The sequence below is a fragment of the Lutjanus erythropterus genome, chromosome 2 (assembly GCF_056507025.1).
Source record: "Lutjanus erythropterus isolate fLutEry1 chromosome 2, fLutEry1.hap2, whole genome shotgun sequence".
Classification (NCBI taxonomy): Eukaryota; Metazoa; Chordata; class Actinopteri; order Lutjaniformes; family Lutjanidae; genus Lutjanus; species Lutjanus erythropterus.
The window spans coordinates 25,935,598-25,954,127 of NC_139318.1; the positions used below are offsets into that span (position 1 = coordinate 25,935,598).

The window sequence follows — 18,530 nt, forward strand, 5'->3', positions numbered from 1 at the left end:
GATTCTTTAAACCTGGCTGCACGGATTTGCCCTTAAAAAGTCACAAGATCAAGGTCAGGTACTGAAGGCCTGGTTTGTAGCTGGTGTTCAAATTCATCTGAACGTTGTTGGTGACAATAAACTCAGAATATTGTGTCTTTGTGGACCTTACTTTATGTAAGCTGTTGTTAAACCATTGAGGTGACATTGTTTAAAATCAGTGTTGGACTGTAACTAAGTACTCAAGTACTGTTCTTATGTACACATTTGAGGTACTTGTACTTTACTTGAGCATTTTCTTTTAATGCAACTTTATACTTCTTCTCTACTTTCTACTCTGCTAGATCTCAGAAGGAAATATTGTACCTGTCACTTCACAACATTAATCTGATTGCCTTATTTACTTTATAGATTTTTTGCATAAAAAATATATGGGGAGTTTCTAACATGTCATGATTTGTTGAAAAATAAACTACCCAAGTGTATGTTCAAGTATTGCTGAAATGATTAAGTTGATTGACAGAAAATCTGTAGGCAACTATTTTGATATTTGTAATTTTTCATGTAAAAACATTTCATGCTGAAGCCCCACAAATATGAGGATTTGCTACTTTACCTTTTAACAACTGTTAAAACAATTGTTGGTTGGATAAAACAGCACTGAGAAGGTTTCACTTTTGGCTCTATGTAATTGTGACAACATTTCTAATGATTTCCAGAATTTTTACAAACCTAACAATCAATGGATTAATGGAGAAAATAATTAAGCACATTTATGCATAATAAAAATAATGATCAAAACAGTCAGAATCAACCAATTACACTACAAGAGTAAAATCCTGACTTTACATTTATGCATGAGTAATATCAATCTGATGATATGATATATAAGAGACCTACTTTAAGTGTCACAGTGGACATTTCCATTGAGCACTTTTACTGATTGCACTTACATAATTTTACATAAAAAGCATTTTCAGTGCAGTACTTTACTTGTAATAGTATTTTGTGATGTGTTAAATAGTTATGATTTCTCTTAGAATTAAGGGACCCACCCCCAATCAAAAAAAACAGCTGTTAGTACACAAAGGTATGAGATATCATATGCTTTCGCCATATATATTTATATAGTGCTTTATGTCAATGTCTAGTTAAAAGGCAGTAAGTTTGTATTAGGTTTTTGCTCCTGCTCAGTACATTTTAGCTGCTGTCTTTCCTTGCACAGTTTTCAAGTTTCACACTCCTGTCCATGTGGGGGCGCTGGCTCATTATTATCTCTTTACCGGTCGTTAGGGGAAACAGGCGACGAAGAAGAGGAACGTTAGTTAGCATAAACAGCTAGCGTAGCTGTGTGTTTTGAGGGGTTTGCTTCTACAGATTGTTCAGACCACCAAGACAAATTCATCAAAGAACATTTCGTACCTGCGAACTCTTCAAACCCTTCTTCAGGTATGTTTTCAACCAGCTAAACTGAAGCGACAAATGACAGCGATCAGAGCAGCTAACGTTAGCCGCTGACAGCGTCAGTAAACGTAATTTTGTAAACCAGATAGAAACATGTTGACCTGGCTAATGCTAACTACAACGGAGTGCTAGCTAACTGTCTGTGGCTAATGGTAATGTTAGCAGCCAGGACAAAAAGTAACATAACAGCCAGTCTTCACGAACGCAGGCAGAGACAGTTTCTTAATGATCGAAACTAGCGGGATAGCTAGCTAAATTAGCTCTGCTGCCCAGTAAATCTAATGTCACCGAGCCTTCTGGACTCTAAGCAAAGCTGACTAACGTTATTCAGCATTTTTACCTACTAAATTTACCTGATTGCATAATGGCACATGGGAGAGGGATGGTCTTATCTGCGACTTTTGTATGCTTTGTGTTACTGTAATGTTGCACTGTCATGTAACTGGCCTGCTATATTTTGACATATGGACATATGACTGGAATTATAACCCTATTGGACTCGACATCAGTCAGGGCCTTGTCCTTTAATTGTCTCCTGTTCTGTGTCCTCCATGTCAGCTGTAAGCGAGATATAATTAGAAAACAAAATCTATGTTAAATAATGGCATCTAGATTACAGTATCTTTTTGAGGTGGCTAGTGGCTATAAATCCACATATGTTATAGTTTAGTGTAACTCATTTGTTTTGATTCAGGAAACTGGGTTCAAAGCAATAACTGTGTAACTAACTTGTTCTGTTAATCTGTTTGTTTTAATCAAAGACAGGATGTTAAAGGTGCAGTCTGTAAGATTTCTGTAGGTTTATTGGCAGATATTATTCAAAAGTATGTTTTCATTAGTGTATATTTATCTGAAAATAAAAATTGTTACGTTTTCATGACCTCAGAATGAGCTGTTCATATGTACAGAGGTTGTAGGTCCTCTTCCACAGAGGCTGCAATGTTGGACCACCATGGTTTTTTTTTTACAGTAGCCTAAAACTGTCAAACCAAACACTGGCTTTAGATACGACCTTTGGCATTTTCCATCGGTTTCGCAGCCACGTAGGTTAGTCTCATAGACTGTACAATAAATTGTGGGTGATGCCTACGTACATCAACCAGAGGTGTTTGAAGGGCTGTTTTGCAGCTCACAGTTCGGTGCCTCTGCCTGTCACCATCTTGGCAGTGCCTGACTTGGCTAACTCTTGGCTAATACAAAAATGGGGGTGGAGCTGAGGCTACCAAATGAAGCGGCTAATTGGCAGATAGCCACTTGTTATGGTACTTACCTGTCACTCAAAGGGGCATGCCTTTAATTGTTCATAACTTTAAGGTTAATATAATTCAAACATATGCGTTATATAAAACTTCAGCCTGCGTACAAGTTATGAAAGCGGGGAGTAGCTATGGAGACCAAAATCATGTTTTTTGTTACCAGGCTATAAAAATTTTCTACTGCGAAGTCAGATGTTGTAATATTGGAGTCAATGGAGATTGACTCCCTTTTGGAGCCAGCCTCAGGAGGTCATTCGAGGAACTTCTGTGTTGGCTTCAATTTTCAGCCCGGGAGGTTGCTGGCTGGTTCTCGTACAAGCTTGGAAGGGGAGGAAGAGGGGAGGTGTTAACAATCTGCAAGTTCACTGCCTAGATGCCAAGAAATATTACATACTGGTCCTTCAATTATAAAATGTTTTTGTTTGTGTTGTATTTTGTGAAATTACATGACTCCTCACTTCTTTGTGTCACTTTTGATAGGTTTTCATGTTCTGAAGGTCACATTTCATCTGGCACAGTAACACTGTAGCAATACTGGCAGTCCTGTGACCCAAGAAAATAATGTGCTGCAGCTGAAGATGGGTGGTAGCGGCTCCAAATCCAAAGGATTTTGGCCTTTTTCTGGCTCAGGTAGCACAGATGATCCCACCAAAGACGGAAATGAGCAGTCACTGGCAAGAGGTCGAAGTTTCCCAGGTGCAACGCCATTTGTGTTTACTAGACGAAGGTAAATATAGCCTCAGTATCATACCCTTTTTTGTTCCAAGTATGTCAGTTGGCATACTGAGTAGATATCCTGAGCTGTTTTAATAATTATTCATGTTGATATTCCTCTTAGTTTCTAGTATAAGCAGGCATGTTTTTGTTTATTATATTCAATTATTGAAATAACAGGTACATATAAAATAGAATGTAAATGCAATCAAATTGTGTGTGAGGTTCCAGCAGCCTAGAGACAGAATGAGACAGGTGAGCTTTCTATTTCACTCTGCCATCACTGGGAAGAGTTGAATAGCCAAATTTAGATTAGTTTCAGGTTTCTGTCCTCTTTGTCTGTAAGATTTTCTAAAGACTGGCCATCAAGAGATGTCCCTCTGTTTGCTCATGAAACATCGGCAAACATTTACACTCAGCCTGTGTTTTTGACACTGGGCAAGATGGAGACATACATTCATGTTGTTTGCACAACAGTTCTGACCATCTTCTGGCACAATATACCATAAACCCGGATTTGTCAGATCAGATTTCTGTTCCTTCAGCCAATATCCAGGATATGTATCCACTCTATTTTCATTCCTCTCCATTTGTTTCGACAGGAGTGGACACAAGCATAGTGCTGTGCTGCTGTAACTGATCTGTTGTGGTCTTAGCTGCCCTCTTGTACACCACTGTTGTACTGAGTTGTTATTTCGTTACCATACTCCCCTGACTTTTTAAAACCAGGAGTTTTACCCGCAGGAAGACAGCTGACTAAATGTTTTGATTTCTTACACTATTTTAGGTTAAAAAAAAAAAGCCAAAGCATAAACAATTATGTTGGAGTTTTTTAATGTTCACATGCTTGTGGGTTTGACACCTGAACGCTGGGTTCAGACAGGAGGCAGAAGCGCTGCCATATGCCAGCTCTTGCGTAAGCAGTAGCCTGGCTGTTTACACCAGAAGTGCATTCATCCACTCTCTGTTTAGACACAGCTGGTAAATATGGAGAATGAGTATATACTTAAAAATAACAACAATCACAAACAGCAAGAATAAATATAGTGGCTGGACAGATTTTGAAATGTCATCAAGCAGGGGGCATTGAAATTCCAGGAAAACAGCAAGGAAAGGAGTAAAAAAAAAATTAAAGGGTCGACTAGCATGGGATGCATGTTTTATCATTTATCAGAATCAGATCATTTTGTATATTTGTTATCATATATCATTTATATAGATTATAAGAAATTATCTTCATATTTTCTTGCCATATTCACTTGTGGTACAGGGAAAAAATAGACCAGTCATGCTGTTAAACTATTTTTTTGTGCCTTTCTCATTTACCAGCTAACAACAAATACAGTATGTGAGAAAATAATGTTTCATATTCACTACATTGTGTGATTAAAAGTACAGATAAAATGAGTCTTGAAGGGGTGCCTGGGTAACTCAGTTGGTAGAATGTACACCCCATGTATGGAGGCTATGAGTCCTGTGCAGCAGCCGTGGGTTTGACTCCTGCCTGCAGGCCTTTGCTGTGCATCATTCCCCCACTCTATCCCCATTTCCTGTCATACCTTCAGCTCTCCTATCCATTACAGACATAAAAAGTACAAAAAAAGAGTCCTGAAATATCTGTAGAATATCTTGTAATTTTGTCAACAGTTAGTGATTTTACTAGTAGGATTGGATACAAAGGGGCACATTATGTATGTACAGATAATTAATTTGTCTCTCTGCTGCAGCTCTATGTACTTTGATGAAGATGGTGACTTGGCCCACGAGTTCTATGAAGAGACAATTGTGACAAAAAATGGCCGTAAAAAAGCCAAGCTGAAGAGGATTCACAAAAACCTAACACCTCAGGTGAGGACATTGTAATCCGAACACCAGGGCTTTACTCAGCAACAGTAATTCTCTTATTTATTTTTTTTTTTGAAGCCAAATAATCTAAACCTCTTTTGTTTCCTTCCAGGGAATTATAAAGCTGGACCACCCTTGCATCCATGTAGATTTCCCAGTTGTCCTCTGTGAAGCCTGATGATGTCTGAGGAGAGTCTCAGACTGTCCACTGTGTCAACTCCGTCCTGTGGTTTCCCCTCCAGCTGGAAGCCTGAACCACCTTTTAAAAACACATGATCTCTTGATATATTTGATGCCCTTTATGTGGACAGGCTGATGCGATGTGTGCTGAGCCTCTGCATGTGATCTGTTTTTGGCTTGTGTGCAGTTAGACACAAAATAGGTCACCAGTGGAGATCTAGAAGGGTGCCAGGTTGGCAAATAACCCGCTCAGTTTACAGATCATGGTTTGTATGCATGTAAGTGTGAATGTGTGTGCAGACACAGGTTGAAATGTGACAGAGTCCTGAATTTATTGCTACAGATTGTTTTCTGGTGTGAATCATTGAGCCTCGAGGAGTTAAAGGAGAATGTGACCAGTTCTTCCCTCTGCCACGGTCATATCTAGAGTGGGAAAGTTTAAGTGCACACTTTAGCTTTTTGACACCATCATGACTTGCTTTATTATGCATGGAACAGGATCTGCTTATCAGTAATAGCCTAGGAAGTTGACAATCAGTGGCCCACAAGATCTAAAGTGGATTCATGTCATGTTATGATAAAATGTTGGATGGACTGGCTTCGATGACCTCAGAGCCACACATGTACACAGCAGCAGTGAGTCTAGTAAGAGATCCTGTTGTTTCCTTTGCTGCTTTGGCATACTATGTTTCACTTTTAATTTATTATAACTGTTTTTTAATTACAATTTAAAATGCTATACTGTGTCTTGGTATTTTCTGTTTTAATACATTATAATTGAACAGCATATTAAAGTCCATTTACTTCATAAAGGGGAAATAAAATCTATGGACATATTTTATAATCATTGCTTATAAAACTGAAAATATCTAGAATTATGTTGCAGGTGAAGGCTGGATAGTCTGAATTTGGACTTAAAGTGGGATTGTTTGTGGTACCTGTTTTTAGTCAGAGTATTAGAGTAGGTAGCATTTTATACAGCCCCAGTATGGAGAAGCAGCAGAAGTACCAGTGATGGAAGCTAAGCAAGGAACTGCTATAGACAGGATCAGTAACAAAACATGTAAAAAAATATATATATATCACTGTAAGTGTACACTATGTTTAGAATATTTTCACCACTTTACCTTGCTGTCAGACAGCTTTTTGGAAGATAACAATATATTAAGTTATCTGATGTGTAGAACAGCCGTTCAATATGTCAGATATCATCAGATATCACTTTGGCAAAACCCGTCATTTTAACTTGCAGAACACAGGAGCTGCTAGTCTGTTACTGCCTCCATTGGTTAGTTAGTACTTTGGTTAATCCAGACCAACCATTTAAGTCACACAGTAACACAAACAAATAACCAATCAAGGCAGCAGTAGACCAGAAACTCCCATGTTCAGTGAGGTAAACTTACTGATTTCTCCAGTAATAGATCGTCTGGCTGAGCAAACAAGAAAGAGTGATATTTGGCTTAAATAATGGTGGTCTACCCGGTCTGATGGCAAGGCAAAGCGGTGAAAAAATTCCAAATGTAGCATACACTTACTCTGATACTGATTTTATTTTTTTAATATTTTTTAAGGTGGTTTTATGCTGACCCTGCCCACATGTGTCCATTGTTTAGCTTCCTTTACCTGTACTCCCACTGCTTCTCCAAACCAGGGGCATGTTGACCACTATCTACTGTAGGTAATTCAGAGGACAAGTATGTCATGCAACCCCACTTAAATTAATGTGAACTATTCCTTTAAGGACTCTTAGCAACCTGTGGGTTTACACGTGGTGGGTATTTAATATGCTGATGCCTGTTTTTTAAAAACAATGGTTTCTGTAAACAATTTTAACTCGAGTTCCACTTACTAGGGAGTTTTTCAATGGTTACATTCTCATGTACCATATATCCTGTAGACTTAATGTAATGTGACCAAAGAACCACACTTTGGTCTAAGAGGTTAAAACTGCGTTGTGGGAAAAACTTATAGAAACAAGACAGTTTGTTTAACTTTAAAACAGCATTCCCCTAACTTTAAAACAGCAATCCCAATCAAGTCTATCAATCATCAATCCTGTCCTGTGAGCTCACCTAAGTGTATGTCACACTTTGTTCAAAGAGATAAATAATCCATCATCATGTCATAGCTGCAACAAAATCATTGGCTTTAAAGGGAGTCATGAACTCCTAACGCACACCATATTTTGCCATTGGATTTAAAAAATATTGTAATAATTTAATTTCAACCACATCAAATTATGTTATGTAGTGATTTAAATAATTTAAGTTCTTGATGGTGCCATTTCCAAAGATGAAAGACTTTGTGAAGACTAATTCTTTTGATAAACTTATTTTTTGATAGCCTGTGTAATGCTTACTCTGTCTGGAGTTTGTCCACAGGGACCACTAGTAATCTAAACTCAAATGCTAAGAAGGTGAAGAAGGTTTCTGGAGGAAATTGATTTTCATCAGTCAGATGTGACTTTATGAAACATTTATGTGACAAGTTTGTAATAACTATTTGCCACATCTTTTATATATAACAGACAATTCAGCTTTTTGGCAAAGGTTGTGAACACTAAAATGAACTGACAGAACCTGTTCACCCATGTAGTGGAAATAATGCCCCTGACCTCCACCTGCGATTAAATTAACCACCTGCAGAGGAAGTTGCCAATGCAAACCACTGTCGGGAGGTGAAGTGAGTGTGTGTGTGCGTGCACGCACTAATGAGGGATGGAGGGAAGTGAATGCTATCAGTGTTGTTCATGGGAAAAGGGTTTTCTATAAAGCTGTCTGTGATATTGTTCTCCTCAGAGGATAAAGACGTCTGTGCCAAAATCCACTCCACTTTATTGCTTCCATGAAATGATTTTACTCTACATGAGGCTTTGTGCTTTTTTACCTCTGGGTAAGTACCTTTTTCAGCTGAGTCTGGGGGAGACATGGCAGCACAATCACTTTTAGTTGTTTACTTTCCCAAAGCTGTAATAATATTCAAGGCCATGAGGTGAATTGCAGTATTGGGTTTAAAAGAAAAGATTTGACTCAGCAAACCACCCAGACCTCTGGCTTTGCTCACAAAAGACTGGGCACACAAGAAATCACAAAGAAAGGTTTTATTCACAGGAAACATCTTACTTTAGTACTAAAAAGAATGTGTGAATTATTTTTCTTTCTTACAAACAGTTTTTCTTTAGAAAAAAAACTTTGGAAACAATTAGACAAAACAAGAACTTCTGACAGTTCTTTTTTTTTTCTAAGGACCACCTTCCCAAATGAATGAGAAAAAAACATGATGTGACAAAAAATAAATACATAAAAAATAAACTGGGCTGTGACAGGATTTTTCCACAACACACTGCTTTTGGCTTAGCATCGCTGTCTGCCATTTTGGATCTTTAAAATTTAACCTATTAGGGGTCATGTTTACTCACCACATACTTTGGAACTTGTACAGGGTTGTCTCTCACATCACTGCTTCACTGCATCCCAGAGAATGTCAGCTATCATGGTTGACATGGTGATGGCCTTAAATTTTTCAAATGTATTTTTTAATTTTTTTGAGCAACACAAGCTGAGGGTCATTTAATCCCATTATATTGAAGGCAGACATCTCTATGTCTAATGTCTCCAAAACTGCAATGCACACCAAAAAATCTAGATGGATAAATAGCACTACAGGCCAGGGGAAAAATAAGATTTTGGGGTGAACTTTATTACTTGTCTCAGCCATCACCTGAAGATCATGAGTAGGCCTAAGCCACATCTGTCAGAAATCCTTTTTTAAGCTGTGAATTGGATTCAAATGCTTTCAGTTCAGTCATGATGGCAAAATCTAAAAACAAAAGTGATAATACCAACTGCACTTGAAAATATTTTATTTTGTGTTACCTGTCAAATACATCACAACAATGTAATTTTAACAGTATAGATTTAAATCTGGCTCAGTTGGGTGGTGTCAGAGAAGTAGGTAAAAACCTGTGGTGAGTTGTTTTGCACGTGTCTTTAGGATGGAGGTCAAACAGAGGTGGAGTCTGCTAGATATTTAAGTACTAGTCAGTGGTGGATTTCAACACAGAGCAAATTGGTTTTGTCCCTAGATCATCATAAAGGAGCAGAGTAACAAGCTGGCTTGACTTGTATGCTTCCAGATGCTAAACAACAGGAACAGTTTGATTGAACCACGTGCATCTGGAGTTTAAAGAGGAATAGATTCCTGGTAAGAGACATTATTTTAACACATTGTGAAATGATGGATTCAGAAATATTAAATTCTGCCTATGTAGACTATAAACGTTTGATATACTGTCTTTCTTGCACAGTGAGGACAAGTTGTTACCATCAGAGCAACCTCCTCTTCAAGCTCAAATGTATATAAGGATAACATGACAGCCAGTGACTCTCCCCAGAATAGATGTGAGAATCTGATTCTATTCCAAAGCTCTTTTCAGTACTAAAATGATGTCTTTGAGGTCAGGTCGTCAGGTTTTGGTTTATTTTAACAAGCCAAATGATAGTTCAACTCAATCAATGAAGTACTAATGGTCATAGAAAATGCAAATACAATATGGTCCCACATAACATAGCAAAACATTACATTAATTATTATTATTACCATTATATATTAAATGTGTAATAATAATTTGTTAATAATATAAAATATAATATAAGAAACAAAAGAAAAACAAAATTCTACATTTTTAGTCCTTCGATTCTTATCAATGAAACCTGCCTCTGCTGTCTGTTCAGAGCAGAGCTTGAAGAACAGACTACTTCGGTTTTAATTAAAGGGGGGTTATGCGGCACTGCTATGTAATTTTACCCTCAAAATTATGCCATGCGGGTTTATGATCATGGAAAAGTATTAAATAACTATCGTGTTAAATTAAAATTCCATGTTTGGCTAAGACAGACGATAAAACAAGACAAGTTATTTCTTTCATAAATTGATAACCCCCCTACTCAGGACCTGAATGCAGTGAACTGTTGTTACTCAATGGTTTTCTCGTCATCACCGCTCCCCCTGCTACAATTTGTGTTAGCCGTAGCTGCTGACATATTTGTTAATCATTAACATGGATTGAGCGGACTATTACTGTTACTTTTCACATGGCAGGGCCGTGGAAAAGCATTTTATCTGACGGTTACATGAGTGGAAGTAGCCCGTGTCCCCAGCTTCATCGGAACAGGTCAGTCTGGAGTGGATGGGGAAGAAGAAACAACACGTTAGCTAACTTAGCATGTTGGTCAGTTAGTTTCAATGAAACTTTTAGCTAATTTGGCTAGCTTAATTTACGGTAATTTAGTTCGTGGATGGAAGAAGTAGAAGTAGTCCGAGAGAACAGCAGTTAAATGTTAATAACTGACGTTTTTTTTTAGTTTTTGTTTTAAATTTTGTTCTATCCAAACTTAAACTAACTTGTCACAACTGATTTTCAAAGCAAAATGATTCATGCAGCGTCAATCAATGAGGAAGTTGACTGCTAATATGGTAACAAGCAGTCTCGATTTATCGAAGACATGCCATCATATATAGTTATTCTTTACGCTGTAACTCTTTCCTAACAACATGTATGGTGCTCACTCACACTCAATCAATCTATGAGATCATGTCGCTCTAACTACTACTATTACTACTATTTTGTACTATCTATCTCTCTCTCTTACACTATATACTATTTTACCATATACACTGTGTATACAATACAGTACAATACAATTATCCTTATATATAGCATTAGGGCAAATGTTGATACTGATATTATGGACTAAAAAAGTTATAATATTGATATATTGGCCAATGTTCTTTATATGGAATATAATATACACAACATGTATATAAACACTCAAAAGTGGTTATCAAACACTTGTGACAAAGATATGTAATGGAAGCAGGATATTTTACAGTTAAACAACAAATGTTATAGTCCAAAATGGTATCAGGGCACTGTAATTGTACACATTCAGCAGTGATTTTAATAACTATAGATAATTATGAATAAACAAACACTAATTGAGTAAAACATACGTTTATATTATCCTGCATTTAGAAAAAAGGATCAACTATAGTTAAAATGCTGCCTATAAAGCTTAGGAATAAAAACAAACTACTTTATGTTATGTGTTTGTACAGGTGCATAGCAGACAACCTGTATGCCAATACTGATATAATATTGAGTGACTGATACTAGGCCTGGGTGATTAGCCGAAAAACCTAGCATGATAGTGAAGTTTCATATCGGTCAATATTGATAATTATTGATCGTGTAAGTTGTGACTGATATGTTGTCTACCCCAAAGGGTGGAAGTGGCTGAGGGGATAAAATAAGTTTGTTGTATTGCAACAATATTACAGGGATGACTATTGGTGCTTTCACAAAATGTGAGATTATTTTATAAATAATCATCAGTAATGTGAATGTAATGCCTAAGTGAGTAAAGGCGAATAATAGATCAGATGAAACAGTCTGGTTAATTCTCAAAATGACATCACTTAATTGTAATGCAGCCTTTAAAACCAGGAAAAGACAACACTTCTGACATATCACAATATAATGATATCCAAAATCTATCACGATATCTAGTCTCATATCACAATACAATATAATATCATTAACAATAGGTATCATTAACTGATACATTGATCTGGCTCTACTCTGTTCTTATATACATAAATATTCACACAGTAAATCCTTTTATATCTCTTCTGTGTAATCATCCTGTGTAATTATATCTGTTCATAATGTACAAATGTCCTCTGAATCTCCTGCTGTGCAACCAAATCTCTGTGTAGTCATCCATTTTACAGGGCACTATTATTATATACATTGCTGATACTTTTGTGCAATTGGTAAATTGCTTCACATCATGTGTGTTCTACAACATATGTGAAATTTATTCTGAACATTTATCCATATATCTGTTTCAGTAATAAGATAGTACATAGTTATAGTTTATATATAGTTTGTTTATATAGGTTTTCAATTTTAATTTTATTGCATTTGTATTTTTATTTATAACCCACTCACTCTTTTTTACCTCTTCCTTTGTTCCTGGAGCTGCTGTAAACAGCAAGTGAATTTCTGTGCTGTGGGATTAATAAATCTTATCTTATATCATCTTATTGTATCTTATCGTATCTTTCTACACCTGAAACTCTATAAAGTATTAGCTCAAAGTTGATGTTAAGATTTCCTATTTGTATTTAGGATTTTCGACATTTAAATTTGCAAATTTTTGGATTTCAAGTGTTTTCTTTTTGTCTGAATTTCACAAAACAACTTTATTTTTCTTTTCTAGAGAAAGAGGAGTGAAGGTGAGCAGTGACAATGGAGGCTCTATTCCACTCTCTCTTCACCACAGCTGGCCAGCTGCCTTGGTTGCTTCTGACTCTCTTTACATCATGGACTGTCTTGTGCTCAGCTGATACAAAGCAGGCGAGATGGCCATTGTATTCCAAGAAGCCAGTCCTTCTTGCCTGGAATGCCCCAACACAAGAGTGTAGCCCGCGACATCGTGTAACTTTATCTTTGGAGCAGTTTGAAATTGTGGCAACCCCCAATGAAGCCTTTTTCCGGCAGAACCTCACCATTTTCTATAAGGAGCGCCTCGGCTCGTATCCCTATTATGAGCGTGGTGGTACTGCAGTGAATGGAGGCCTTCCACAGCTCGCCAGTCTCACTCAGCACTATGAAAAGATGCCTGAAGGTTTGCAAAAATATATTCGTGAACCAGAGGCAAAAGGTTTGGCTGTAATTGACTGGGAGGAGTGGCGCCCATTGTGGATCCGGAATTGGGACACGAAAGATATCTATCGAAGTAAGTCCCGTGAAATGGTGGCCAAAAAGAACCCCAAGTGGCCTCCAGAACAAGTGGGAAAAGTGGCACAGCAAGAATTTGAGCTCTCAGCACGCAAATTCATGTTGGAGACTCTGAAACTTGCTAAGAACTTGAGACCCAATCAACTGTGGGGCTTCTACCTGTTTCCAGATTGTTATAACCATGACTACAAGAGTGACCTGAAGAACTACACAGGCCGCTGTCCTGCTGTGGAGACATTACGTAATGATCAACTGAACTGGTTGTGGATGGAGTGTACAGCATTTTACCCATCTATATACATGGGTTCTGTACTGAGCTCCACTAAGTATGGGCGCCTGTTTGTCCGAAACAGGGTTAAGGAGGCGATGCGCCTGGCATCTGTTGGTGATGGATTAGCACGTCCCGTTTTTGTTTATACCCGCCCAACTTACATGAATGAGATGACCCTCCTAACTGAGGTTAGTTGGTTAGAGCAACTATTCAGTCACAATTTCAGGACGCTTTAGAGATACATTATGTTCAGTTGTTACATTATGTGCAGGATAGAAATGTCTTTGTAGTAGGGATGTAACAACATATATATGATATTGCAAGTAAAAAATGTCTTGATACTGGACTGTGATGATATCTCCTATTTTATTTATTTTTTTGTTATTTTATAACAGGACTGCTACTAATTGTTGCATTATTTTTGTTTTGCAATCATCCATACATGATTCAAGCATGCATTGCCAAGGACAAGTCATGCAATTTTTTTTGCACATGCTTAGGTCATGGCTGGCTAGTTCTGTTTTATGTTATTTTACTTTATCGAAGAAGGAAAGCAAAAGCACTTTAAAATGACATTTTTCAAGTAATCATTTCACTTTATTAATTAATATAGCAATGAATATTGGATCGTGGACTTTTGGTATTATCGTACCTTGAGTTTTTTGTAGTGCGTAAATGCCTCAGTAGCAGTGAATTAAATCACTAAAATCAGCAAGATTAAGTATTGTTTCTGCCTTGACTATGCATGACACTATAGTAACATCACTGTCAATGCCATGAGAAGGTTAGATAAAGTACAGGTTAACAATCATACTTTGTTAAAAGTGTATTTTCTTATTGTCGGTTTAAATCTGTATTTAGTAATTTACATTTACTTTAGTCCTTTTGATTTTCTCTGTGGTAATGTTTCCCTCGTTGTATGCATGTGCTGAACTGTTTGTGTAAATGTCTTGTAGACAGATCTGGTCTCCACCATTGGTGAGAGTGTTGCACTCGGAGCTGCAGGTGTAATCTTCTGGGGGGATACCTCCTATGCAAGCAGTAGTGTGAGTGTCAGACCCTCTCTACTTATTTGATGCTCTAGTGTTCAGTGGTTTGGGGCTAACATCCTTGCTTTTTTGCTCACAGGCCAGCTGCTCCACCCTAAATGCGTATCTTCAGGGACCGCTGGGCCGGTACCTGCTCAATGTGTCCACAGCAGCAGAACATTGCAGTCGGGTGGTGTGTAAATCCCACGGCCGCTGTCTACGCAAAACACCAGACGCGGATGTATACCTGCATCTCAGCCATGTAACGCACAGCATCGTTCGTGAGGGTGGCCAGCTGAAGGTTACAGGCGCTCCTGGCCAAGCCGAGCTGGCTTTTTTCCGCACACACTTCCAGTGCCAGTGCTACAGTGGGTACAGGGGTGAGGCCTGTGCTCAGAAAGAAAAAGGGCAGAATAGAGCCTCCTCTGTCTTCGGGACCTGGCCCCTTTGCCTTTTACTCCCACTAGGACTCCTCACTCTGCTACACTGAGGAAACTGAGAAGTCCAAACTATGCATTGCTTCTGCCAGCCCTGAAAAGGACAGCTCAACAAAAAGGTGGTAAGTTTCTGTGCACAAGTGATACTGGTGCATTGACAGCAGCAGACAGTCAGTCCTGTCACCAGAGAGCTCCCAGTATGACTGGAGAGTTTTATCCCAGTACATAGACCCCTCTGACAGGAACATTTGTGTCTGAAAAGCTGCACTGGCAGAGCTCCAACCTCAGGTCTGCCTCCTGGAGCTAATGTCCATCCATCAATATTTCAAGTGGTCATTAACTAATATCAAATAATGTCAAAAATCCGAACTTTTGATCTAAAGGTGAGGAGATCCTGTACACTATCAGTGGGCCGAAAGTGTAATAGTGGATCTGTTACCACAGAGGATATAATGCCTTATAAAAAGACTGATTAACCTAAAAAGTTTTTTTAATGATGGACACAATAGAACAACATAAGAAGTGGAAGAAAGGTACATGTGATGCCCCTTACAGTATTGACAAGTTGTTGGAGCATTACAACAAAACAACATTAAGCATTTTGCATTTGTATATTGATGCCCATTTACACTATAGCCTCATGTGTTGTGAGCCTCTTGAATGAAATACAGTGCATTATGCCAGACAGTGATAAGGACAAATGGATTCTTAAATCTCTTTGTTTTTCTCTAGCTCGTAGAAACAACATGGCTGGACCTGCCTGTTTCACTTCAAAATTGTGCCTTACCTGGGCTAGGAAGTGCTCTTTTTTATGGTTGCCTTTGTTTACAATATGTGATTATTGAGTTTGTTCATCTCAGCCCTCTGCTGGGCACAGTGCTTCATACTGATTTTAACTCCATATGCCTACCAGTTTGTTTTTTTTTATTAACAAAGAAATTGTATTTAAAAATGAAAGCGTGGAAAAACCTGTAAAGAAAAGAATAATGTTACCATTTGTTTGAAATTATGTCTTCTAATTCACATAGATATCACTGTGAAAACAAGTTACACTTTACATGTCAGAAAGTAAAATTTCAGCAGCCAGCATGCCAAAGTTTTGTTAATTTTCATGAAAACAGACAGCATTACCAAATACTAGCAGTAGAAATGGTACAGATACACAGTTAGACTCCAACAAATCATTACCCATTTGAACTTGTCCCACATAAATTGATCTTATTTATCTGTCAGCTAAAAAGTAACATGAAATGTTTGGTACGGAAATGCCAAAGACATGTTTATTTTTGTAATGTTACGTTCGGTACATGTCTTGGCCACAATCCTTTAATAACCAAATATTAGGGATACTCTTGAAAATATTTGTGTTTATGTTAAAAATATATGGCGGACTGATGTTTTTTTTAGTTTTTTGAACTCTGAAATATCTATATTAGCCTCAGAAATTTAAGTGTTGGTCAGGCTCTGTACACTTTTAGTTGTTCTTTTTGTTTTGTTTTGTTTTTCAGTGTGTAGTTTGACTTCCTTGCACAGCAGTTTGTGTCAGTGTTCCTGCCAGTGACACTGCATTGATAGCAACTACTGTAGCTACATCTACATGTTAGTCAATTGCGAAGTAAATATATTTGCTAGACTGAAGCTAGCTGAGCAGTTTCATATTTATACTGTAGGTTCTGTATTTATTCTCTATGGCATTTAGCTACCTAAAATGAGTTATGATACCAGAGAGCAAGTGTTAGGTTGTGGTGTTTTTCACAGACTCAAAAACTGAGAATTACACAGATAGTATTGCAATAGCACATTTTCTGTATGCTGCAAACTTCTTAAAAATACTGCACTTTAACTACTTTTTCGTTGAGGTGGATCGAACTTTAATCAACTTTGGAGAAAGGAAATTATGTTCTGTCGCTGGATACAGAAGCCTTTAAGATGTACTGTCGGTGCATTACAGTATAATATTTTTCCATTTAATGTGTCATGCTTGAGATATGTTCCACTGTGAATGAGTGCTTCTATGATTATTATACCTTGGCTTCCAAATCAGTTGCATTGTAAGAATATTGTATTTGTATATGACAAAATCTGATGTTGTGTTAGAACAAAGACTTGTGAACATAATCAGATTTAGAAAACCAGGTATAACACAGTGAGACTAGAATTAATGTGGTACAAAATTAGAAGATGTCACCCATGTATGATGTAGATTCTACTCCATTCTACTATTTTTATTAAAGTTGATGCCAAAGATCACCATTTACAGTTATAAACCAGTTGTTTTTGCTGTTTTAGCCCTTTTACATCAAGTACAGTAGACATACTGCCAGCCATTTTTGAAGGCATACAGTGTTTTTTTTAATGTCTTTCTCATCTTTCAGGCAGCCATTGCTTTTAATTTATTGTACATCAGTATGGATATCAATGCAAGACTTTGAACTTTATTGAATACCATTGCATGGTGTATGGTGAGGATGATGAATTACCTTAAACCTCAAACTAACTTCTAGGCTCTGAAAATTCACTTTCATACCATATTGAAAGCAGTGGAAATCTGTGGCTACCTGGAGGGTAAAATGAAAAAAAAAAAAAAATCTAAAATGTATGCAGTCTTTTAACCTTAATTTTGTGCCACGACACCTCTCTGTTTGAGAAACAGCTTCAATAATAATAATTTACAAGCCTTTTTCTGTCTAAATGTATTGACGTTATTGCTTGAAACCAAATCTGAAAAAAATCAGAATGTTTTGTATTTGATAACATTTAATATTCACTTTTTTGATCAGCAAATTTAATTATTTAAAAATGAACTTGAATGTATTTTTTTCTGTTTCTCTGTTTTCTGGGGACTGTAATCTGCTGGGATTCCATCCATTTAACAACACAGGTTTACTCTTTGTGCAAAAATATTAAAAGAATTTAAAAATATACTGACTTACACTGATCTGTTTTTAATATACAGCAAAAAGCAGTACATATGCTATTCAAAATCCATAACAAAGCAAGTTTAAGAGAAAAAAAGAAGGTATGCATGATGCTCAAAGAAAGAAGTTGTTATGGCCTTGCAGTTTTGAGTTCTGAAGTTTAAGGGTATCCAGATAGATACCAAGCAGTATTAAATATAGTGAAATGAGAATTTTCTGGTATGAATGTGGTACTCTTCAAAAATTAAAAGCGTGTTGGCAAAGTTTAGGATATCCCTCCTGACACCAAACAGCACAAATGTATCTTTAAAATCAGGATGTAAAGTTCTTTGAGGAAAGTTCATCGCATATTTTAAATTTCATGGTATTTTTACAAAAAGTTCTCAAAGTATTCATAGCTAAAACATTTTTACAGGATAAACGTGCATTATTTTAAGAGAAACGGTTTGTGTAATTTATGTGACAGATGCATTTACTTATTTATTCATTAATGCATTTATTTAAACGTTTTAACAAAAAAATGTACATACATCGTCAGTCATGCAACAATGCACCTAACGCTACAAGGAGCTGATAAAAAAAAAAAAAATCAAATAAATATTCCCAACATAAGGGATAAAAAACAAAAATC

General features: G+C 37.1%; 2 protein-coding genes across 2 annotated transcripts; both read left to right on the plus strand.

The window, feature by feature from the left end:
* The first annotated feature begins 1,271 nt into the window (after positions 1-1,271).
* tusc2b (tumor suppressor 2, mitochondrial calcium regulator b) lies at positions 1,272-6,177 on the plus strand. Its single transcript, XM_084734885.1, has 4 exons — positions 1,272-1,428; positions 3,180-3,426; positions 5,141-5,261; positions 5,371-6,177. Exons 2-4 carry the CDS (start codon positions 3,278-3,280, stop codon positions 5,434-5,436), a joined length of 336 nt encoding a protein of 111 aa, XP_084591011.1. The 5' UTR covers positions 1,272-1,428; positions 3,180-3,277; the 3' UTR covers positions 5,437-6,177.
* Positions 6,178-10,427: 4,250 nt separating this feature from the next.
* hyal2b (hyaluronidase 2b) lies at positions 10,428-17,903 on the plus strand. Its single transcript, XM_084734897.1, has 4 exons — positions 10,428-10,614; positions 12,725-13,704; positions 14,473-14,562; positions 14,645-17,903. Exons 2-4 carry the CDS (start codon positions 12,754-12,756, stop codon positions 15,032-15,034), a joined length of 1,431 nt encoding a protein of 476 aa, XP_084591023.1. The 5' UTR covers positions 10,428-10,614; positions 12,725-12,753; the 3' UTR covers positions 15,035-17,903.
* The last annotated feature ends 627 nt before the right edge of the window (positions 17,904-18,530 follow it).